This window comes from Leishmania panamensis, assembly GCF_000755165.1.
Source record: "Leishmania panamensis strain MHOM/PA/94/PSC-1 chromosome 30 sequence".
In the NCBI taxonomy this organism is placed as follows: Eukaryota; Euglenozoa; class Kinetoplastea; order Trypanosomatida; family Trypanosomatidae; genus Leishmania; species Leishmania panamensis.
In genome coordinates, this window is record NC_025877.1 from 1,007,932 (window position 1) to 1,030,518 (window position 22,587).

At 58.2% G+C, this 22,587-nt stretch overlaps 7 protein-coding genes across 7 annotated transcripts, besides 1 other annotated feature; all 7 read right to left on the minus strand.

Moving 5' to 3' along the window:
* Positions 1-1,781: 1,781 nt before the first annotated feature.
* LPMP_302810 (hypothetical protein) lies at positions 1,782-2,849 on the minus strand (the record flags this gene model as incomplete). Its single annotated transcript, XM_010703002.1, has 1 exon — positions 1,782-2,849. One exon carries the CDS (start codon positions 2,847-2,849, stop codon positions 1,782-1,784), a length of 1,068 nt encoding a protein of 355 aa, XP_010701304.1.
* A 918-nt stretch (positions 2,850-3,767) lies between these two features.
* LPMP_302820 (hypothetical protein) lies at positions 3,768-5,228 on the minus strand (the record flags this gene model as incomplete). Its single annotated transcript, XM_010703003.1, has 1 exon — positions 3,768-5,228. The coding sequence occupies one exon, from the start codon at positions 5,226-5,228 to the stop codon at positions 3,768-3,770; it is 1,461 nt and encodes a 486-aa protein (XP_010701305.1).
* Positions 5,229-5,782: 554 nt separating this feature from the next.
* Positions 5,783-6,697: a repeat region.
* Positions 6,698-8,228: 1,531 nt separating this feature from the next.
* Positions 8,229-10,250, minus strand: LPMP_302830 (hypothetical protein; the record flags this gene model as incomplete). Its single annotated transcript, XM_010703004.1, has 1 exon — positions 8,229-10,250. One exon carries the CDS (start codon positions 10,248-10,250, stop codon positions 8,229-8,231), a length of 2,022 nt encoding a protein of 673 aa, XP_010701306.1.
* A 707-nt stretch (positions 10,251-10,957) lies between these two features.
* Positions 10,958-12,334, minus strand: LPMP_302840 (hypothetical protein; the record flags this gene model as incomplete). Its single annotated transcript, XM_010703005.1, has 1 exon — positions 10,958-12,334. The coding sequence occupies one exon, from the start codon at positions 12,332-12,334 to the stop codon at positions 10,958-10,960; it is 1,377 nt and encodes a 458-aa protein (XP_010701307.1).
* A 1,721-nt stretch (positions 12,335-14,055) lies between these two features.
* Positions 14,056-15,813, minus strand: LPMP_302850 (aldehyde dehydrogenase, putative; the record flags this gene model as incomplete). The annotated part of the gene is made up of 1 exon (XM_010703006.1): positions 14,056-15,813. One exon carries the CDS (start codon positions 15,811-15,813, stop codon positions 14,056-14,058), a length of 1,758 nt encoding a protein of 585 aa, XP_010701308.1.
* A 1,933-nt stretch (positions 15,814-17,746) lies between these two features.
* MPK5 (mitogen-activated protein kinase 5, putative) lies at positions 17,747-18,910 on the minus strand (the record flags this gene model as incomplete). The annotated part of the gene is made up of 1 exon (XM_010703007.1): positions 17,747-18,910. The coding sequence occupies one exon, from the start codon at positions 18,908-18,910 to the stop codon at positions 17,747-17,749; it is 1,164 nt and encodes a 387-aa protein (XP_010701309.1).
* Positions 18,911-20,318: 1,408 nt separating this feature from the next.
* Positions 20,319-22,244, minus strand: LPMP_302870 (hypothetical protein; the record flags this gene model as incomplete). The annotated part of the gene is made up of 1 exon (XM_010703008.1): positions 20,319-22,244. The coding sequence occupies one exon, from the start codon at positions 22,242-22,244 to the stop codon at positions 20,319-20,321; it is 1,926 nt and encodes a 641-aa protein (XP_010701310.1).
* Between the last annotated feature and the right edge of the window lie 343 nt (positions 22,245-22,587).

The window sequence follows — 22,587 nt, forward strand, 5'->3', positions numbered from 1 at the left end:
TATGCCACCCTGCGCAATGACGTGCGCCCTTCCATCAGTTGCCCGTAGTACTCACTCCCTATTGGATCTCCCTCCCGCAACAGGGGCCTGAACGCTCAGGCAGTTCAACTGTTTTACTCGGACCTCGAAGAGCCGCTTAGTCAAGTTGTCGCGCTACTGCACCTTCGCGAGTGGCATCGTGGGCATTTTTGACGGCGGCGAAGACTGTCTAAGCCTGAGGGGAAAGGAAAGACTACGAGGGTGGGGCAAGCGGAGGGAAGCCGCATAGGGCGTTTCAGCTCGTCTTGCAGGGCGGACGAAAGGGCAAAGAAAGGTAAGAGAGAGAGAGCGGTGGTGGAATGCCGCACATTATCCTCCAGCAGAGTGACCCCGCAGACGTGGGATCTTGTTTCCCGCGCGGCCTGCTGGTGATGCGGATCGCTTCCTGGTGCGTCCGTCTTTTTCTCCCGCTCGTCCTGTGGGTGCTTGGACTTGGGGGTCTCTGGGCTGGGCGGTGGGCCGTGGCAGGCCGGGTGCGACCGTCCGGGATGCCTCGCGGGGAGAACCGCGCCCTTTCGATTCCGGGCGCGGGAGAAAGCAGGACCCCAAACCCCGCCGCCCGAAGGAATTCAGTGAAGAAGAGCAACTCCAACAACAACGCCCGCCCAAAAGGAGATGCGGCGGGGGATTCTCGCCGCAAGGCTGAGAAGGATTGGCTCATGCTGTAGCGTCGGGTGGTTTTTCGGCTCTGCTCGCCGTGGCCGGCAGCTGTGGAGAACCGGCGACACGCAATCACGAAGGAAGACGCTCCATTTCACCGTTGCATACCCCATCCAGCACAGAATCTGAGTGCCAATTACGATGGCACCGATGTTACCAGCGACAGCAGCAGTGATACGCCTTAGGGCTATACCGCAGAGCAAGCCCGCCGCTGCGTTTGCCAGCACAGCGCAGGAGGGGCGTGCGACATGGACTTCGCTCGAATCGTGGTGGTCCGCATCGGGAAGTAGAAAAGATGCTGCTCTGATAGATCGCCTCGTCTGCAATGCCTCATGACGTGGCGACGAGGCGCTACGTGAGATGTTTACAGAGTTGTAAGAGTTGTCGTCAACAGCATCAGTGCCATCAGGCCGTTGATGCTCGGCAAAGCGGCACATGGCGTCAGCGCGTAACGCCTGGAACATGCGTTGCTCCTCTTCCGCTGGGTCAGTGAGCCGGGCAGACGACTGCCTGCGGTTCGGATTGACTGTTGAAGAAGCATCCAAGTCATCAAAGAAGGTCTGCCGCAGCGTGGCCAAAGGGATGATGTTGTGGGCTGCCGGGTTCATGTGCAGCTCCATGACTTCCCGACGCGTGTAGTGGATGGTGGCTGAGCACTGCAAAGAAGGGAGGGAAGGGGGAAAGGGAAAGCAAAGGGAAGTGACAAGAAACTCCTGGGGAGGGGGGAGCCGGAAAGAGAGACAGGGCCGTGGCATACTCTCCTGCAGGGCGGTGCTCTACACAGCGCATTCCAACAGACGCTCCCGACCGAGTTGCGGGACACCAAAACGACAAGGGAGAGGGAAAAGGGAAGGAAGGGCCTCCTTTCCACGCGGTAAGCGACGCGTCTTTCACGTGTGTCTTGTCCGCTTTCTCCGTGGGAAGAAGAGAAAACGCGTGTAATGCGCTGTGGAAAATGCACACCGGCTTGATCGCTGTCCGGCAACGGCGCTGTGGAACAAGGCGTGATGTGAAGCGCATTAGTCATGTGTGGAAGAAGATCCGCCATCTGCTGCGCGTTTCATTGCAGCTCCGCTACACCATTACACGTCAGCTGCTGCCACGACCTCGTTGGTGACGGTGTCGCGCACAAGCAACTCCATCTCCTCGGCGGACTCGTCGTACCCTACCCCGAGTACTTCGTACCGCGTCAGGGCGGTGCCGGTGTCACTGCCAGTTCTCCCCTGCCGTGACCACGCGGCGCCGGGTTTTACTCCGAAGAGACCTTCGGTGAGCCACATGGAGTTGTCGCAGTTGTCGTCACCCATGATGTTCATATACCGTCGCGGATCTTCTTTCATCGTCAGAGGGCTTCCCGGAACGGGTCCGTTATAGTCGAGCGACAGGATCCCTAACGGCAGCACTGGACAACCGTGCAGAATGGGAGCGAGGCAAGCGGCTGGCGCGCCAGATGGGTGCCACATAAGCGCAGGCGTCGTCAAGGATGTAAGACGGTCAACGACACCGATGCTAACTGCGACGCCATAGCGGCTCAGCACCTTCGTCCCGTGCCGCAGGTGTTCGCCAAAGACGTCGGTAACCTCGGCAGTGATGTCGAGGTAGCGCTTCGTGGCCTGCGCTCCACCGCATTGGTATGGAAAGTCGAGTTGCAAGGCGCTGGGGTGCAGCCGCGAGCCACACTCCAACAAGCGACCCATGCCCGACAAGGAGAAGTGTCGACGGCGAGCAAGTTGGTAGAAGACGTCCAGGACACCACGTGGCGATGTGGAGAGTGAGGTCGAGTTGTTTGAATCAGCAATCAGCTCCTTGGTGACCGCTTCCATCAGGCAAACAGCGCCAAGGGATGGCGGCGTGTCGCCCTTTGGGGGTCGAAGTGGCGGACGCAGGCGAGCGCGGCCGCGCACGAGCTCCTCGTCGGACACGACAAACCCGCCAGGCAGCCCACTCGTGTGGACGACAAGTTTGCCCTTCGCATCCGTTTCGCTAGCAACATCGTCGTAGGAGCCAATAATGGTCAGGGGCACCGTCAAGTCCGCACCGACCTGCAACGCACAGAGGAGCCCCTCATCTGTGATGGGAAGAGGCTCGTGAAGGACATCCTGCAGACGTGACTGCAGCGAGGACAACATTGTCCGTGACACGGAACTCATGCGGGTGGTTAGAGCCGCAGCACTTGCGCCGCAACCGCCACTACGTTGGCCGCGCGTGAGGAGCGGGAACGCCGTGCGGACCGCACTCATCTCTCTCCACTGGCGCACAGCGGGAGGTGGGTGCGGGGGAGGTGGTAGGATGAGGACCGTGCGGGGGATCCACCACTGCAGTCACGCTTGGGATGGGTCGGCGTGTATCGTGCCTTTTGTTCGTGAAACGGCAGATTGGAGTGAGCGGTACGATGTCCCAAACAGAGAACTGGGGAGAGGGAGAGAAGTATGGGGGTGACGCAGAGTGATCTGCGGAGAAGAACAAAGATGAACAGTTCGTGTGCCGGTTAAAAAAACCCCAGTGACACAACACTGGCAGGTTGACTTGCTTGCTGGGGTGCCTGCACCTACACCTCAAACACGTGCACACAGAGAGAGAGAGGGGGGGTAGTGGGAGCAAATACAGGGAGATGACACTGACGCTTCGCCACCGCTGCCGCCGTCGTCACCGCCCCTCCCACTCATATCTGCTTCGCATAACCTCACGCACGCGTTACGTGCAGTGAACGAAACCTTCACTGGTCGCTCCGTTGTAAATGCAAGAGGCGCGCCGTGCAACGATTCGAGGGCAGAAGAGGATACACAGAGTAAGCAAGTCACTGTCCATAACACCTAGTCTACTCGCGATGCTAAGCAAGGGGAAGGAGGAATGAGAAACAAGAAAAACATGCCCATAATAAGAAATACGCAAGACCTCGGCTAGTGGTAGTCATGACCAGCAGCGTCCACCACGTCTGCAGAAGAGTTGAGAGACACAAAATGCGAAAATCAATTTTCAAAACAGGACGCCCTTGCGTACCGCACTGCACTAGAAGGAGCGGGTGAGAGGGTAAGGAAAGAGCAGCGGCTTCGACGCCACTAACTTTCTCAGTCATCCATCGACCACGGCAGCTTTGCTTCAAACGACTCCTCGTCTTTGTCAACATCGTCGCTGCCGGGCTGATGAGCACCTCCACTGGCTGCCGCTCGAAGTTCGATGGGGCAGCTGCCACTAGTACACTGAGGTTTTGTCAGGGGAGAAGTCGTGCTTTCCTCGGTATTCGCCTCCGTGGTTGACTCCTCGCATGGCGCAGGCGAGTTCTGCTTCGTAGATGCCGGTGCCGGCGATGCGGAGGATGATGACTCTACCCTCTTAGGGCTTTCAGGGCCACTGGGTGGGTAGCCAGCGTATGTTTCGAGAACTGCTTTGACGTCGTCATTGCACTTGAGCAGCGCGTGGAAGAGTGTGCCCGAGCGCGAGTCCAGCAGGGTGCCCTCACTGTGCTCGGCGGGGGCAGCGCAGATGTCTGCGATGAGTCGCGACAGCTTCACCTTGTGGTACTGGCAGCTGTCCAACACCGAGGCGCCGAGGGCCGTCGACGCCTCTTTCCGCTGCAGCAGACTACCTAGCAGCTTCACGTTGCCGCTCGCCAGCTCCATCTCCTTTGTGACCCGCTCCTCCATCTCCCGCAGCCACGCGAGCTTCTCCTGGATGGCCTCGTACTGCATGCGAATACGGTGCCAGTACTCTGTGTTATCCTTTAGATGCAGCGCCTCTGCTTCATCTTTTCTGTCCCTGTCTTCGTCGCCATTTTGATGGCTGTTGCTGCCCTCCTCATGTTGCGCGCTTCCAAATGTCACGGGCGCGGGTGCTGACGTCGGCTCCATCGCCGCGGCAATATCGCGCAACGGTTGCGGCAGGCGTGACAGGGTTTGCATCAACCCTAAGAGCTGCCCCGCATCGGTGCACTGCTGGTATAAGCCCATGCGCCATGCAATGTTCAACCAGTAGTCCTCATCCGAGGTGAAGCGCGGCACAATGTAGGACCGCACTTGGTACACCTCATAATGCTCTTGAATGTATTTCACCAGGTCCGAGGCTGGGGTGTACGCGCCACCCGTCCTCTCGAACAGTTTCGCAGCTACATCCACTGACCCTCCGGCCTCGCTATCCGTTGGCGTGGGCGTCGGCGAGTCTTTCTTTCCAGGCTCTGAAGGGGGTGCGAGGAGGTGGGCAATGGTCTTCTTCATTTCCTCCCACAGCGGGGCATCGGCGCGCAAGATAGCCGGGGTAATGGCGCATGTATTGGGGTCACGCAAAGCAGCTTCCAGACACCACACCCACTCCTCTTCGCTGCCTGCCCATGAGGTCGGCGGTGTCATGATGTCTGGCACGCTTAGCATCTTTTCGTTCGATGCGGCAGCTTCGGCGGTCGAGTTGGGATTGGTCGACACGCTCTCCAAAGCGTCCAGGACGCCCGTGTAACGGACTACTTCGATGCCCTGGTTAGAGATGCTCGCGAGAGTGTCGGCTGCCGACACCGCCCAGTCGCTAAACGTGGAGAACATCCGCACATCTCATGGGGCTCGGTGTTGCTGCCTGTTTGAAGACGAGAAGGCTAACGAGAACGGTGTGCAAGTCAATTCCTACGTCCGACAAGCACCCAGGAAAAGTAAATGGAAGGAGGGGAAAAGACAGCGACCATTGAGGAGAGAGGGAAGGCAATGGGAAAGAGAGGCATACAATGCTGACCTCGGAGGAAAAGCGAGCCCCACAACGCCGACGACTTGATGACTGCGTTTCGTCGAGGCGCAGGAAAGACGGCGGACGCCACGGCAGAACGCAACAAGAGCACGCGCATCCAAAGAGAGCCATCAACTGGCTTCACTGCGCATAAACTATGAAGGCATGCAAGTGTAGGATTTTGCTAAGTGCTCCAATGCTAAAGCACTGTGATTTCCCTCATATCTCCACGACCGTTTCGACTCCCCTCAACTCCATAATGCGGCAGCGTCGTACCCGCTCGCACCTCTCCGCTACTGCACGAGGAGTCTCCGTTGTACATTAAACGCAGGAGGCGTACACTACGAATGACGGTGTGGTCGCAGCACCTCGGCAGCCTTCACACAAGGGCGTGCCGGCGTCGACCCTCTTTGAAATTCCGCATGCACACGCTTCCCCCATGCGCAGCGGTCGCGTGCACATCAACGTGTCACTCCCTGGCGAGCAGCGGACGGACTCGTTGGGCCACGGAAAGCGAGCGGCACGCATGCTGTGGCTCTCCCCGTTCTGTGGAGTTCCTTTATTCCCCTGTGAGTGAATAACGCGGTACGCACAGACATCAAGCCAGGAGGAGCTGCACTCTCTCACAGTCATTGGGCACGCATAGGCACGGGGACACGAGGCTGCGACCCCCCTCCCCCTCCTTTGCTTGCAGCTATCGCACTGCGTATGAATCAACGGAGCTGAGGCCTGACCTGCTGCGAGGACAGCTTGTTCAACCAAGACACAGCAGAGCAAGTGTGGTTGGTGTTGGGGACTCGCTCTCCCTCATCATGGCGCTCAGCACGGGTTCCACAGCGGTGAAGGATGGCCTATTGCGCCGCGGCAGGGCGCTAATGCTGGCGCCACTCGCCCGTCGCGTGCGCCTCTCGATTCCGTTTGTCTTTGGTCACTGGGGATCGGATGGCCGTAGCGAAGTCCACAGGGTTGCGAAACCGGCAACGACAGAGGCGCCGACGAGCACTCCATAGATCACAGGCCTGGACGCCGGCCTCCGCCCTCTAGCCGGACCCTGGCCGTGGACCACTTGGATCGAGGCGTGCACCCCACCCAGGGCTGTCTGGCGCCACGCGCGCGCCGGAAGAAGAAACGAGGAAGGCGAGAAAGAGCCTGTGAGGCGCATGCTCCGATGCGACGGCAGGACGACTCATCCTAGACGGCCAGGATTTATAGTTGCAGTGCAGCACAGCGGTCTGGGTGGGCGGTGGTGCTGTGCGTATCTCTGTGGACCTATTCGCGGTGAAGCGGGCGCGTTTAAAACAACAACAAACCATTTTCCTATGATACGCACATGCACCTCCTTCGAGTACAAACATACCGACCCCTAACACCCAAGCAAGAAGCTCAGTTTTCATTGTCTATCCGTGTAGAACCAGGCGGGGAAGGGAGTGGAGGAACGTCGGAAGAGTTTAGTCAGCATTCCCCCTCCCCTCATTCTTGGATGCTGACGCGGGATCGGAAAGACGTCCCGATTAAGGGAAAAAGACAGGCAAAGAGAAAACAAATGCGGGGCCGGGTGGTCGTGCAGGACGGGGGAGTATAGTTGTACAACTCCAGGTAGGGACATGCGCGTCCTCGAGGAAGAGTAGCTGACAAGCACTCAAACGCAGAGCAGGAAGGAGAGCGACGAAGACAAATGTACGAGAAGAACAGAGCTTGGTATCTGCGAATGAAAAGAAAGAATGGATGGAGGAAAGCAGCAGCAGCAGAGGTGCTGCAGTCGTGGCACGCTCTGTCGTGCGGCTCACCCACCGCGTTCACGTCAGATAGCGGTACCTAGCGAGGAAGCTGGAGGTAACGCCGACTGCATCAGGGAGTCCGTGGGACATGAACGGCCGGCAGCAATGCCAGAGGCTCCGCACACCCTACGCAACCACCGCCCCACCTTTGTTCTTACCCCTGCCACCTTCTCGACTGCCGTAGGGATTCCGTCTCGCTGAACTGTGATGAAGCCGACGTAGGAGAGGCACTGCAGGCCCGCCAAATACCGCTCCACACCGTACAGTGCACCCGATGAGAGTCGGGGTGCGGCGGCGCCGAAGGTGTGGCGCTCCTGATATGCCTACTCGCACCAACCTGGGTTGCGACGCAAATCATGTCAGTCTCCGGAAACAGGTCATCGGGGTATGAGGAGGCTGAGCGCTTCGCGGCCTAGTGGTTGGCTCGGTGCACCGGAGGAGCCTTGGAGGGTATAGTAAAAGAAGTATGGCAGCGGTATGGAAAGTATAACGTGAGAGAGTGAGTAGAAAGGGCAGAGGCGGGACGAGGAGGGTGGTGGTGTGCGATGCCGAGCACTGTAGGGCAGGTAGAGATACATTAAAGGCAAAAGACCCAGATATGGGCGACGATGGAGAGGCAAGCGTATTGGCGAGCGCTTGTGCGCGAGAGATGGTGCTTGGGGGTGGGTTATCGAGCCCACTGCGGAGTACGCTTCCACTACCGCGTAGCTGGCGAGAGTTTGGAGTAACGCTGCCTTTATGCATGCGTAGGCACCGCTAGTCTCCTTCTGACGCTCTTTCGTGTTGTTAATACCATCAGCACCGCGGTATGGTGCCGCCAAGGTGTTTTGTTTTCGCGCTTCGCCTGTGCCGTGCTTCGCGGCGCGCCACGTTATCCGTGAGAGTTTATATATGGCACTGCCGAGAGAGAGATAAAGCGAGTACAGGAAAGGGGGAGTGGGGCTACCGCGCTATGGGTGGTGAGACATGGGACTGTCTCCAGCTTCGCTTGTTGTGGTTCGCCTCCCTCCCTGTCTTCGCCCTTCAAGCATTCAGCACCGGCCACAACTAGTGCGACTGAAGGAAGCGTATAGCAATGGAGTCCACAGCTGGACTAATGGCTCGCGTCACGCTGCGCACCACCATTCGATCCTGCGGTGTGCGAGAGTGCCGCGGAATGCCTTGCAAAAATGCGAGTGATAACTCCCACTGGCCTTGAATCGCGGCAGCCCAGAGGCCCAGGCGCTGGGTGTAGTTGTCCAGCGGCAACCCATCCTGCCGCGTGGCGTCGAGTACTGCCATGACCAGATGCCACTTGCCAGCCAACATGCATGCTTTGGCCGCGATGCGGTGGGCAAGGGGTGGAACCACTGTGCGCGGCTGTGAGGACTTCGCAGTGTCGTAGACGCGCAACGCCGCCTCCCACTGTCGCGCCGCCACGCACGCTTGCATCACAGCGCACAGGGAGAGCGGGTGTGAGTCGACGCGGACGTCATGCAGCTGGAGGTCGAAGAGCCGCGTCGCAAACTTCCACTGTGCGCCTTTGGCGCACGCAAAGAGAAGCGCCATAGACGTCTGTGTCGAGAGCAAATGCACGCCGCTGTCCATGAGCGTGGCGCCGACGGAAAGTGCCGCTTCCCATTGCCCTGATTGCTCGCACATTGTCACCAGCTCCGTCATGCCAGCGGCCAGCGAGGCGTCGTCCGCCTTCGACATCCAGGAAAGTGCTTCCAGCGCCTTCTGCCACTGCTGACTTGCACTGAAAGACCGCACCAATGTGTGATAGGTTGATCCGATAGCGAGGCTGTCAATGAAGTCCTCCTTGACAGCCATGTCGTACAGCGCTGCCGCCTCGCGCCACGCGCCGGCCTGATCACACTGAGTTAGCAAGATGGCCACGGTGCGCTCGTTCGGCTTCACGTCGGAGGCACGCGCCATGTGCAGCAGCTGCAGCGAGGTCACCCACCCGGGTGACACCTCCATCAGCCGACAGAAGAACTCCGCGTCGGCCGGCAGCAGCTGTGCAGTTTCCTGGGTACGATAGAGGCACTGAAGCATATGCAGGCACGTTTCCCATTGACGTAGCGTGGCTGTTTGCATGATGAGCTGCTGCACGAAGGCAGGATCGATGAATGCGCCGTGTGCCAGTCCCGATTCGAAGAGCCGCCGCGCCTGCGCCTTCGCCCCACTCGCGGCAAGATATGGCACCAGCACGCCAAGAGAGTAGACCTCCCCACACGGAAGACGGTGCTCGGCGTCTTGCGCCACAACCAGGGCTGCCCGCCAGCTGCCGTGCTCTTCGGCTAGTACTCGAATCGCGTTGGTCACGTTGAGCGCCCAGCCTCGCGTGGCGCAGTGGCGAAGAATCGGGTTCACGTTGTCTGGTCGCAGGAGGGAGGCGAGAAACAACGATGCTGGTGGCTGCGGCAGGTACTCACAGAAGTGGAGCGCCTCCTCCCAGTAGCCGGTGCGCTGAGCGGTGTGGCAGAGCACATGCAGCGATGAAGTTTTCACGAGCGTCGCATCAGCCTTCAGGCTGCTCTTGGCGAGCTTCCAGACTCGCTGAGCGAGAGGAATGTCCGTCCGTACGCCGAAAGAAGAGGAGGTCTCATGCGACTTGGAGGCGTCCACAGCTCTCTGGTGCCCGTTCGTCCCCACCACCGCCGAAGCCAGAGGTTGGGCACCATGTGGTGGCACAAAGTTGGTGCGCAGCACAGCCTGGGCAGCCGCGTTGGCAAAAGAGTGCGCTTGCGCGCGCTGGTGCTGTGCGTACCGGGAAAAGTTTACAATATCATTGTGCCCACTAGACGTCGCCCAGTCTGAAGAGGATGATGAGGAAGAAGAAACTGTGGAAGAGGACAGCGTCGATGCCGTAGTTGTCGCTGCGGCGGCAAAGGAGGACAACGTTCCGCCTGAATGGTGACCACGACGGCGCACGCTGCGCTCCGCATTCGAGGCCACCCTCGTCACCCTGTGGTCCTCCTGGAGTGTTTCACTGAAAATGCGCCGCAGTACGCCGCAGCAGGCGTTCACGTCGCCCGCCACAACCGTTTGAGCTAGAAGCGTCGCTAGACTACTCCCCGCTTTCATGGCCACCTGACACCCTTATAAGTAGAGGAGGGCAGCGCAGCGCGTCTGACAGCAGGTTTGCCACACGATAATGATCAGAAAAGAAGTCGAAGACGAAACACTCGCAACGATGAAGAGATTGCAGAGGAAAGAGGACGTACACAAGGGTGTAATGGGTGGCGAGCGGAGGGGTGTGAAAGAGAGAGTTGTCGACAGCAACATGACGTCTGCTCGAAGAGGGAAAGAGAGACAAAACCGCAGGGATACACGCACAAATCAATGCGGTAAGTCGACCGGAGGGGAGGGAGGGAGGGGGGGGTTGAGGCTTCGTTCCCTTGTCTCCACTGCTTTTCGCCAAAGAGGCTGATCAGGTCATCCTCATGCGCTCGCGTGTATGCTTGGGGGTATTACATCAACTCAGCTTGTTTCCTACTCTTTCAGCGTGGGCTTGCGCCACGAATGAATGAAGGAGGGGGAGGGGGAGCCACGACAGCGGTTCCGCACGCCGCTCGCATGTGGGCCTCCCGCTGTGTGAAACGTGTAAACAACAGTCAGGGAGCGCGTTGTATCATCTGTGAAGTCGTCGACCCGTGCCACCGGAGGCACCGAACACAAATCTTCAACAGCAACCCGATGCAAGCGCGCGCTGAACTTCAACTCCGTCGTCTCTCCTTAGCGGCACGCAGGGGTGTAGCTGCGCACTGTTCCGTGCGCAACCCAACGTAGCCTCACGCTGGTACGACATGCACCGCCCTCGTAGCAGCTGCTGATGGGGCTGCCTCTCTGTTTGCCTCTTCGACTCCGCCACGCATGGCCAGCGACTCTCGCTCTGACAGAGATGGGCAGAGTACCTTCGCGCCATCCTCTACACGCTTCAATACCGCGTCCGGGTTGCTCTCGTACAACGCACTCACCTGCTCCACCATACCCTTCAGCTGCTGCAGTACCGTGTCCTGCAGCAGGTTGGTGTCTGCCTCGATACCCAGCTTGGCCCACTCACCCTCGACGACCAGCTGGGCTGCGAGGTCCTCGGCGGCCGGGGCTCCAAGGAGAGGGAAGAAGCGCAACAGCGGCACGATGTGATCAGAACGCCACTTCTGTCGCAACATGTCAGGGGAGGTGTACAGGAACTGGGCGCGATACTTGAGGGCGGGGAACAGCGTCTGCTGAACACACACCGCTCTGGCGAGGTCAGCAGGCATCGCCGAGGTATCCGACTGGGGGTCAAGGCCGCTGTGACGTGCCCAGTAGAGGGAAACACGTTGTAGGTACAGGGGGTGCGACCCCACCTTGCGGAAGACATGCCCCCACAGCGCGCGCGCGAACAGCTTGTCTGCTGGCAGCCCACACACCCGCTCTCCAGTGAAGCGATACAGCGCTGTGACGTCGACGGGACGGAGCTTCTCCACAGCGCCTACCCTGCTGTAGTCGGCCGGAATCATGCGCTGCAGCAGCTTCTGCTCCTTCTTATCCAGTGCCCCAACTGAATCCTTCTTGGCACAGGTGCTGCCGCCAAAGAACAGGGCCGCCAGTTCCTTTGCCTTCGCCTCCAGCGCCTTGCGTGGCAGGTACGCGCGGGCTTGCATTTCCGCATCCGGTACCCCGCCCGCGTCCTCTTCCACAACACGCATCATGCAAAGGTAGTCATATGCCTCGAGCGCGGCGTCAGGGTTCAGCTCACGACGCTGCGGTATCCGACACGCCTTCTTGGCCTGCTCCATAAGGTGCAGCTCATATTGCAGACGAGGTGTGATGACCGTATTCATCTCTGCGAGGCACGTGAAAAGAGCACTGTCGGCCACTTTGGCGGCCTTCCCTGTCTCAAGCAGCGTCAGCTGCCGACTAATCAGCTCGTCGTGCAGCTGCCGTCTAGCGTAGTAGACATGGGTGTAGCGCAGCAGCAGCTCTGGGTCACAGGAAGCGAGGTCGATCTCAAGAAACTCGCTCGCCTGTTCCTTCACGTGCTTACGCGACGCGTACCACGGAAATACCGGCTGAACCTGACGCAAAAAGCGCTCCTCAACGGCGAGATTTGGCAGTGTGCCCAAGAAGATGCGGTAATTCGTTCTCGCAACATCGCCACAGAGACCAGGGAATACCGACATGAGAAGAGGACGAGAATGTGGGTCTGTGTCAGTGTAGCTTCGAGTGAAGGAAACAAACAAGATAAAACAAAAGAGAACAGGCAACCGTGGCTCTCGGGCGCGTGTATGGGTCGCCTTGCCGGCTTGATTGCACGTCCCGATTCCGGCGCTCTTTCACCCCGCAGAGCAGAAGGGAGACAAAATGGAAAGGTGTGTATGTGTGCGTGCGACACAGTGAGGAGAGGGCGCAGAAGGTGAGGGGGTGGTGGTGTTTGAGAGGCAACACACCGGAAGAGGGCAATGCAGGCACACACACATCGCAAGGCTCGAAAAGAAACGCAGACACTTGATCACAGCTCTCTCCGCCAGCGGTAACTCTCCGCTTTTCCGCTGGAAAAGGTCACCGCCTGCCGCCTCCGCGCAAATGAGGGAGACATCGCTAGGCTCTGCTGAGGAGGACGCGCCATAGCCTTACGAGTAGGGTATAATTCGTGTGTGTGGGTGTGGGTGTTTCTGTTCCTTTGGCTTGCCTGGACGTGCGCCCGTTGAGTAGCGCAGTCGGTGCGTTTCGCGTCAATTTCTTTACTTCATAGAAAGGGGAACATTTGATAGAGAAAAAGGAAAGAGAGAGAGCGCGCGAAAAAAGCGCACAAAGTGCATGGCAACAGAGTTCGACGCGAGATGTGAGAGAGGCGGGGGCGGCAGGGGAGGAGGGATGGGAGAGAAGCACGTTGATCCGTCGTGAGACAGAGACTGACAAACGACGGCAAATGCGTACAACTGTGTTGTCAGTTGCCCGCCTCTTACATTTCCCTATCCATCACTTTTGGTCCCCGCTTCAGTCGTGACAACTCCTGTGTAGCGCACTTTGTACTTCCTCTGCCGCCTTTGGCCTCACCTTGCCATTCCTCGGCTCCGCAGCCCTCTTGCTCGTCTGTCATGGGCATCTCTCTGTGAGCCAAGGGGTGCGGTTGTGTCTTCATATGGCGTGCACAGGATTGCTCACCAGACACACACACGCGCGCTGAATTGACGCTAAAGACAAAAAGGAAGGGAAAGAGAGGAGGAAGCGCAGAGGTGTCTGACGAGCCACGCCCGACAGGCCACACGCTCCGTGTCCTCTTTTTTTTTTTTCATGTTTTTTTTTTTTTGCGAAGAAGAACGACGTTGCTTTGGTGCTCCGTTTGCATTGCCTCCTCACCCCCCTCTTTCGCCGCATTCCCACGTATGGGACGCCTGCCAGCACGCGGGGGCGTCATCGTCACTTCTCTTCTCCCACCCACCCCTCTCTTGTCTGCTTTATTCGCATCAGCAACGAGAAGCTGCGACGAACACCGCCGTCCTCCACACGGGAGTAAACCCCAAATCACTTTTGCACGACCAACGGATATCCGAACAGCGAAGGAAGCTCGGAAAGAGGGAGACGCACCCACCAAAGGTGCCCGTCTCAGAAGTTGCGACGTTGGGAGAGGGAGAAAATAGGTCTCTGTGTTCTCCCATTACACCCTGTGAAGGACCTCTCTCTAACGCGCGTGTGTACATCAACCACAAGTGGCGCTTGTGGGCCCATTCGGTGGCTCTGCGTTGCTTTGGTGTTGTGCATCCGATGCGGCAGCGACTGTGACATGTCGTTCTCCCCTTTCCGCTCGCCAAATAGCAGAGGGGTAATTCGCTCGGTGCCGTCGTTGGATGCCGTGGCGGCGCTTTCGACCTCTCCCCGTGCCTTTTGCATGTACTTCCCCTCATGCTTTCTTCTTGTCAGTGCTCTTGTCCGGCTTGATGGCAAACAGCTTTGTGGCTGAGGTGATCATGTGCGGTAGACGGCCGTACATCACCTGAGCGACGTTCTCCATGAAGGTAAAGGCGGCTGGGCTGATGGGGTACTGCAGAATCGGCGGAATGGTCGTCTTCACGCCAGGAATGCGGTCCATTGTCGAGGCACGCACAATGCAGTTGCCCCGCAGACCCTCCCGACCAGCGAAGCGGTCGAAGCCGCTTATCTTTACCCCACCAAACGGCAGTGACTGGCAGAGATAGTTAATGCCAAAATCGTTGATGTTCACCATACCAGTGCGGATGCGATCCGCAATGGCATGTGCGCGCGGGATGTTGGCGCTGAACACGCTGGAGCCGAGTCCGTAGGCGCACGCGTTAACCATCTTCACGGCGTCTTGGTCCGTCTTGAACTTCATAATGACCATCACAGGACCAAACACCTCCTCCTGGGCGATTGGCATGTCTGGCGTCACGTTCGTCAGAATGGTCGCCGGGAAGAAGTGGTCGCTCGCCGCCTTTCCGCCACAGACGAGGGTGGCGCCTGCCTTCACCGTGGCGTCCACCAGCCGCTGGATCGTCGGGATGGCCGCCCTGCCCATCGTCATGGCGCCGAGGTCGTACTGGCCCTGCGAAGCGGGGCCCTGGGTGAGTGCACGCGTCAGGCGAGTTACCTCGAGCACCAGCTGGTCATGGATCCTCTCCTGCACGAGAATGCGCTCGAGGCCGACGCAGTTCTGCCCGCAATTCTGGAAGTTACCGCGCATCACCACGGGGATCACCTGCTCCAGGTCCGCGTCCTCACAAATGATCGCTGGGTCCTTGCCACCTAGTTCCAGCACAACCGGCGTCAGCGTCGCTGCGGCGTTGCGCATAATGACCTTGCCAACACCAGGAGACCCAATAAAGATGAGCTTGTCTACCGACGACACGACAGCCTCGCCCGTCTCCGCAAAGCCCGTGAGGAACGACACGAGGTCTGACGAGTAGCCTAGCTGGCGCAGGCCGTCCTTGACGATCGACTCGTAGTAGGAGGCGTAGTAGGACGAGTACTCCGACACCTTCCCGACGAAGGCGTTACCAGCGAAGAGGGCGGAGATCATGGGTCCGTAGATGTTGTGGAAGGGGTAGTTCCACGACACGATAGCGCCAATGACGCCGAAGGGGACGTAGCTCACGCTGGCGCGCTTGTGGATTGTCATGGGGCCAACATCGCGCACCTCGTCCTGAAGCACCTCCTCACCATGCGCGGCAGTCCAGCGCAGCTTCTCGAAGGTGGTCAGCATCTCGCCTAGTGTGCCATCCATCATTGTCTTACCGCACTCCACGCAGGCCGTCTGGCAGATGAACTCCTGGTGGGCGAGGATGTAGTCCATGAGGGCGAAGAGCAGCTTGCGTCGCGTAGAAAAGGGAGTGAGTGCCCAGACCTGCTGTGCTCTGCGGGCCTTCTCCACCACCTCACGCACCTCCGCCGGCGTGAACGCCTTCACGGTGCCAATAGGGACATTGGTGCCCTTGTCATAGCACTGAATCTTGCCCTCGCCGGCAGAGCGGGGGTTGAGAGTTTCCGCGGAGGGTGTCGCCGTGAACGTCACCGCCGGCAGCGGCACCTGAATCGTTGGCGCGGTGTAGCGATCAAAGGTCTGTGCCACGCACGCCCAGAGCCATTTGAAGATGGTGTAGGCGCGCACCAAAAGGTCTGCGATTAGGACGTAGGAAAGGAGCATTTCTTTTGTGCGTACAAACTTTTCCGTTAGTGTTGTTGCTCGTCTGAACTTGCGGCTTCTGCGGAGGATGACGGGGGCCCGCTCAAGTCTTTCACGTTGGCTGGTTCGATCAACTCCACACCCCCTTTATGTTTTTCCCTTGAAGCGGAAGGCCGGGGAAAGAGAGGACAGGAGAGGAAAGAAGACAGCGAGCACAGTTGCCTCAAGCGCAGACACAAAACCACGCAGGCACGAAAACTTGAGCCAACAGGGTGACAGGGAGAGAGAGAGAGATGAGGGAGGAAACAACAGCCCACAGAGAGAAAAATGAACTATGCAATGACGGGGTCACTAATAATTGGTGAAGTGTGTACTGGTAAAGCCAGTTGTGCGTTCGGTGTGGTAGTAACAGGAGGAAAATGTGCGCAGGCGTTGGGATGAAAGGCACACGCGTGGGCGGGTCATGTCCGTACGTTGGGTACAAGTCAGAGTCGACAAGGCAGAAGGGGTTGAAGGAGGAGGCACCGAGGGTAAATGAGAGAGGGAGGGATATGTCTACTGACGCCATAGTCACAATGAACGTGGCAGAATGCGCAGACGCATACTAAAACATATACACATACACTCACATCTGGCACCAAGCGAAGAAGGAGCGATGCGGCCATAGTGGCCAACACCATCATGCAACTTCCTCTCATCCCTTCCTTCCATCAGAAGCTACGCCTACAGTGGCTGTCCAGAAGGCGCTTTACTCCAGCGGCTCTACTGCACTGTGCACTGAAGTGCAGGAGGACGGGAGGGAGGAAAATAAGACAGATGTGAAAGCAGCCGCCTCCCTCACCCATGTGTCATCATTCATCAGTTTCTCTACTTCGTTGCGTGTTGCTATTGGCGTGAGCCTGCGCACGTGTGCCCCTTGTGCCATTCAGCATCGTGTGCAGACTCTGTAAAGACCAAACGAGAGCGCTGTCGACACAGTAAGTTTGACTAGTTGTCTGTCTTGCTGAGTGCCAAATGCCTTCTTTGTTGCTTTCTCCAGCCCACCTCGCTTTTCAAACTGGCTTCAGCTCTCAGACATGCGCACACACACAGAGAGAGAGAGAGACGTGCGTGCTCTCTTCCCAGGAAGAGGATTACACCCACGCAGACGACGCCACAATCGCAAAGAAAAAGATCCGCCGCAACGCAGAACAAACGTGACGCAAACGGAGAGTCTCATCGCCGCCGGCACACAGCGTGAAGCGGGACGTGGTGGGGGTGATGGTGGAAGCGTCCCTCCAGCCTTTTCGCGTGTCTTCCTTTCCCTTTTTTTTTTCCGCAGGTGTGTACACGCGTGTCACCAAGCGTCGCCGCCAATCAACTCACACCTCCGACGACGACATTATGCCACAGACTTTTTGTCTCGTCTGAAGAGTATTAAACAACAAGCATGGCAGCTGAATGAGTGGGAGACGTGACAGTGATGGGCGCAGGCGACAAAGAGGCCACAGACCGGGCTTACAGGCGTCTGAAGGCGCCCTTTCCACATCTCCCCATCCCTGCTGCCCTCTTCCCTACAGTATGCGCATTGGTCACACAAGAGAAGAGCAGAATAGGGGAAGAGAAGAGGGAAACAACAAACAGGTAAAGAACGAGTCTGTGCAAGTGAGCCAGACGCCAAAGCCGGTTCGACTCCTCCTTTGCACGCGCACAGACCGCATCGGATTAGGCGACTGAGCGATGTCGTGCAAGCAGCGAGAGCGGGGAAAGAATCATGGGTGGTTCTGTTCTTCCCTCCCCTCCCCCCCCTTCCTCCTCAGAGACACCCTCGCATACACACAGGCATCAGGATGTACAAATAAATGCAGGTGTCGCTCTTCCCTCTTCGCAGCGCGCGCTTGGTAGTACATATGCACGTGTGTGTGTGTGTGTGTGCGTAGGGGCTCTATGCTGATAGAGTGCTTCTCGCGGCGCACTACCTCTTTCGGTAGCGCTCCACCTCCTCCCAGATGGCGCGGCGCAGCTGGCACTCGGAAACCTCCGCGTGCATGTCGAAGGCAAGGTCTAGCTCTGGGGGAGCTGGATAGCTCTTGCAGTCTGGACCACCAACACTGCTGAAGAAAGGGTGGTTGAGTGCTTCCTGTGCGGTAATGCGCTTCTCTGGTTCAAAGGTGAGCATCTTCGTGACCAAATCCAGCCCATCATTGGGCAGCTTTGACAGCAGCTGCGAGAGCGGTCGGGTGCCCTTATACTTCTTGGCTATTTCGTTCACATTGGTCAGTCCAGAGCTGCTGCTGCTACGTTCGATAAAGCCGACCCCCGTGATAGGAATACTAGAGAGCACAAACTGAAGCTGGTGAATGTAGTCGCGGCCGGCGAACAACGGCCGCTGCATGGTGTACTCGGCAATGACGCAGCCAACGGCCCAAATATCGATCGGATAGCTGTACGGGCACATGAGCAGCAGCTCGGGTGGTCGGTACCACCGGGTGACGACGTAGTCGGTCAAGTCGAGCGGCTCACTCAATCTATGCAGGCCGGCACGCGCTAGACCAAAGTCACATACTATCGCCTCCTCTGCATCCTTCTCATCGCGCAGCAAAATGTTGCTGGGTTTGATGTCACGATGCACCATGCCCATAGAGTGCATGTCTGCCAGACACCGAAGCACTCGCACGCTGATGCGACGCAGCATGTCCATCGACTCGCACTTGTTCTGCCGAATGATGGAGAAGAGATCCAGATCGTAGAGGTCTGTCACCAAGTACAAGTCGCGAAACTCCATGATGGAGTCTCGAGGCGGCAGCACACGAATCAGCCGAAGAATGTTGCGACACCCACACTCTTTGAGGACGCGCAGGAGAAGTACCTCGCGCCATATGCGGCGGCCATCAATTAAGTCCTCAAACACACGACTCACGCGCTTGATGGCCACCTCTTGGAAAGTGCGGTCGTCTAACGCAGCGCAAACCACGCCGTATGCACCGTGCCCAATCACGCTCGTCACAGTGTAGCTATCATCGATATCAAAGCTCTGCCCTCGCACGCGGTACACCTTTCGTCCTCGCTGCGCCGAGACGAGCTGCACTACATTGGTGGAGGAAGTAAAGCTGCCGTTACCAGCTGCATTGCTCGTCATTTTGTTACGCCACTGCAGGACGCCGACGTCAGCCTCCAAGACTGTGCGAAAAATGGATGGAGAAGGGGAGGAGAGCGAGCGCGAGAAAGAGACGCGCAGTACCGGCACACACGCACACACGCACGCACACACACACACAACCAAAGAAGATAGAAGTGAGGCCAAGGACAGCTCGCCTAGAGTAAGGAATCAAATGACTGCAAAGAGGCGCAAAACAGAGGAGAGCGACACATAAAGATGAAAAAAAAAAAACGAATCGCGAGTGAGAAGCGCAAGATGATAATTTCCCAGCCATGCCAAAGCGAAATGGAGGAAGGCACGGTGGGGCAGAGCGAAGAAAAGAGCGCAACAGACTGGTGCTACACGGTAAATATTGGAGCAAGCAAAAGAAAAAGGAATGAAAGAGAGCGCCACGCAGTGCGAGTCTCAATTCCAGCGAGGTGTAGTCAATGCGTTCGAATGCGCGCGTGCGTGTGCGTGTGTGCATGGAGGGGGGAGGCTACAAAATTCCTTTACAGCATACGTAGCCCGCGACTTGCACGAAGTAAAAGACAGCAAGGGAATGAAAGGAGGACAAGTACGGAGAGAGGAGAGGAAACAGGTAGAGTGGAAAGACCTGCAACGAGGTTGGCTTCGGAAAAGAGCCAAAGACAGACGTTCCAGTTCATGTGAAGTCACGTACTGCAACGATGGCCTGCAAAAGTCGAGCGGTGCATGAAGGTGCACGCGTGCACAAGCGAGCGTGAAGTTGTTTTCCCGCGCATCTTTCCTCTTTTCCGTTTGCCCTACTCCATCGTTTACCAACGTCGATGGTGATATAAAGGAGGACAGAGCGGGGGGGGGAAGGGGGAAACGAGAATGGCACCAGAAGATTTGTTTTCGTCTCCCAGAGGCTTGCCCTGATAAAGTTGGGCCTCTTCCGCAAAATGCTACGCTTCAGGCTATGTCTGTGCGCAACTGGTTTGCTGGCTATCTGTGCTCACGCATGCCCTACGTCATGCGTGTGCACGTACACGCGTACATACTACACAGAGGCGAATCCGCAACGCATCTATGAATGAGTGAGAGGCGTCCCCCACTTTTTTTCCGGACGTCCCCTTCCGTATCGCCCACGAGAGAGAGAGAGAGGAAGCAGAGTAATGGTACACAAGTGAAAAGAGCGGGGGAAAGACTTGACGCACACGCACCTTAACCGATGCCTCCCTCGCGGCTGATCCATGCCTCGCACGCGCGCATAGACAGAACGCCGTAGGCACTGCAACGTAGCGCAGAACACTCCTCCTCTGACCCCCACACTTCTCTACCTTAGCGGAGGGCCCCCCACCCCACCCCAAGAAAGGGGGGAGGGAGCGCAAACGCACCGCGCTGACGACGGGACAACAGAGAGAGTGCCAAAGTCCCCACAACGTCAGCGCTCGGGGCTCATAATGCCGCCGATAGACGCTGCAGCCTTCTGCCGGGAGGAGCCGGCAAGTGACGGCGGTGGCGTCGATTGCCGCTGTAGAGTGCAAGGAAAAGAGACGGAGAGCGATGGCCCCTCTGATTCCGGCACCTTACCACCAGCCGTGGGGCCGCGTGCTTGGTCAGTGTCGGCGGACCGATTTTGGCTACGGTGCCGGGAACGGGACTTCTGAGACAGTACCCGGACACGCTCTAGCAGTCGCCTCATCTCCTGTTCCTGTGCTACGCGACTGTCCACGAGCTCCTGCTGCGCGGCCGCGATCGTCTGCGACTGCAACCGCAGCGTGGCCTCCATGGTGGCTGTGTCTTGTTTCAGTTGTGTCACCTCAGCTAAAGTCTGGTGCAGTCGCTGCTGCCACGCCTTTTCCTTGCGTTGAAATTCCGCGACGAGGGCCGCGTTTTCTTGCTGGAGAAGTCGATTTTCCCATGCCTGCGGTGCAGTGGAGGGGAGGCCGGGCGCTACGACGCTGGGCATCCTGGCGGACTGCAGACGCAGAGACGGTCGTGGGGAGGTAACGGCGCCGTTGGCGTACCCTGCGGTAGTGGGTGCACCTTTGCACTTCGACGTTGCCAGCGACTGCCTCAGTTCCAGCAGACAGGCCTTCTCCTCCGCAAACTGCTGCGCTTTGAGCGCGTCCTGAAGCGCCTTTTTCAGCGGTGATACGACAGCGTGCGACGCGGTATCACTCGAGTGGCTGTGCTGTTGTTGCTGAAAGGAGTGCAGTAAGTTTTGTGAAACGGCTCTACCGTTCACCGTGGACCCACTCTGCACCTCTGAGACCACCTTATTGTCGTTGTTGCGTCGGTGCGCACTCTCGAGCTCCGCACGGAGGGATAGCACCTCTTTGCGATGCATGCGGCGCTGATCTGCAAGCGCATCTTCGGCGGCGCGTTGCGCGGCTCGCGCCTCCTCCAGCTCTCGTCGGAAAGCCTGGAGCAGCGAAGCACAACCTGCCTCACCATCATGTGGACCGGTAGCAGCATCATGGGTGCGACGAGACGAGTGCTGTTCCTGCTGCCCAGCCCACTCCCGCGCCACCGCCGCTAGAAGCACCGGGTACTCCTCGTCCGTGTGGGCCAAGGCGTCTAGTGTACCACTCAGCTGAAGAGGTGGCGCGCCGTTGTCGTAGCTGGCGATCGTCCGCTGTGCCCGCACCGCATCCATCGCGAGGGGGGCCGCAAAGGACGAGAGAGACTCGCGCACCTGCTGCATTTCGGCCGTGGTTGCCAGCACCTCCTCGGCTGACATGGTCTCATCCACATATAGGAAGACGTGCCGGCGCGATGCCAGCAGCAGTGCTGCCATGTGTGCCGTCGAAAGATGAGAGTCGACAAGCACCGCACACGTCTTATTATCCGTGTATTTGAATACGGCAAATGAGATGAGACGCAGTGTGCGAAGCACTTCATCAACCGTCTCGGCAGCGTCGCTCGAGCGAAGTGTCTCGCACGCCACGGCACCACCGTCGTAGGCGACGAGGAGACACTCTTCGTAGTGCAGTGGAGCTGCACTGGTACCTTTGCGGCTCGTGCACGTGGTCACCACAGACCGCATGGCCACCTGACGCTCATCAAGCGCCAAACAGTGGAGGGCCTGATCTCGGACGATATAGTGGAAGACGGCGTCACCGAGTCGGCCATGATGCACCTGAGAGCCTAACAAGAAGAACATCGAGTAGGAGTAGGCCGGCGCTGCTGCCATAGAGGACACCATCGCTGTCGCGACCTTGCTTGGCAAAGCAAGTTCCACAACGCTGTCGGTTGCCACGAGCTTCCCGTTCAACGAGAGCGTCTGCGCATCCACCACATGCAGCGGCACATTGTCAGACGTCCGTACGCCATTCAAACACAGTGAGGTAAGGAAACGGTCCATCACGTGCGCATTGACGAACTTTGCCGTTCCTCTTTGCGGTTGCTTTTCGATGCTCTGTTGCACGCTATACTTACACGTTCGGGCAGGTGTGTGTGTGTGTGTAGGGGGGGGGGGTTGAATTAGGCGCAGGTACGGGCAGCAACAGAGAAGAGGAGAGAAAATCGCGGTGAAAGATCTGCTGCTGGCCACCACCACCACCACCACCCAAAGTGGCATGAGAGGGGCGTGAGGAAGCTGGAGTAGATGAAGCACCGGTGCGGTAAACGGCCAGAGAAGTAGTGTGGCTCTGGGTGTCATGGACACGCAAGAAGCACCTGAGGTGTATTGGCCTCTGCAAAGAGAG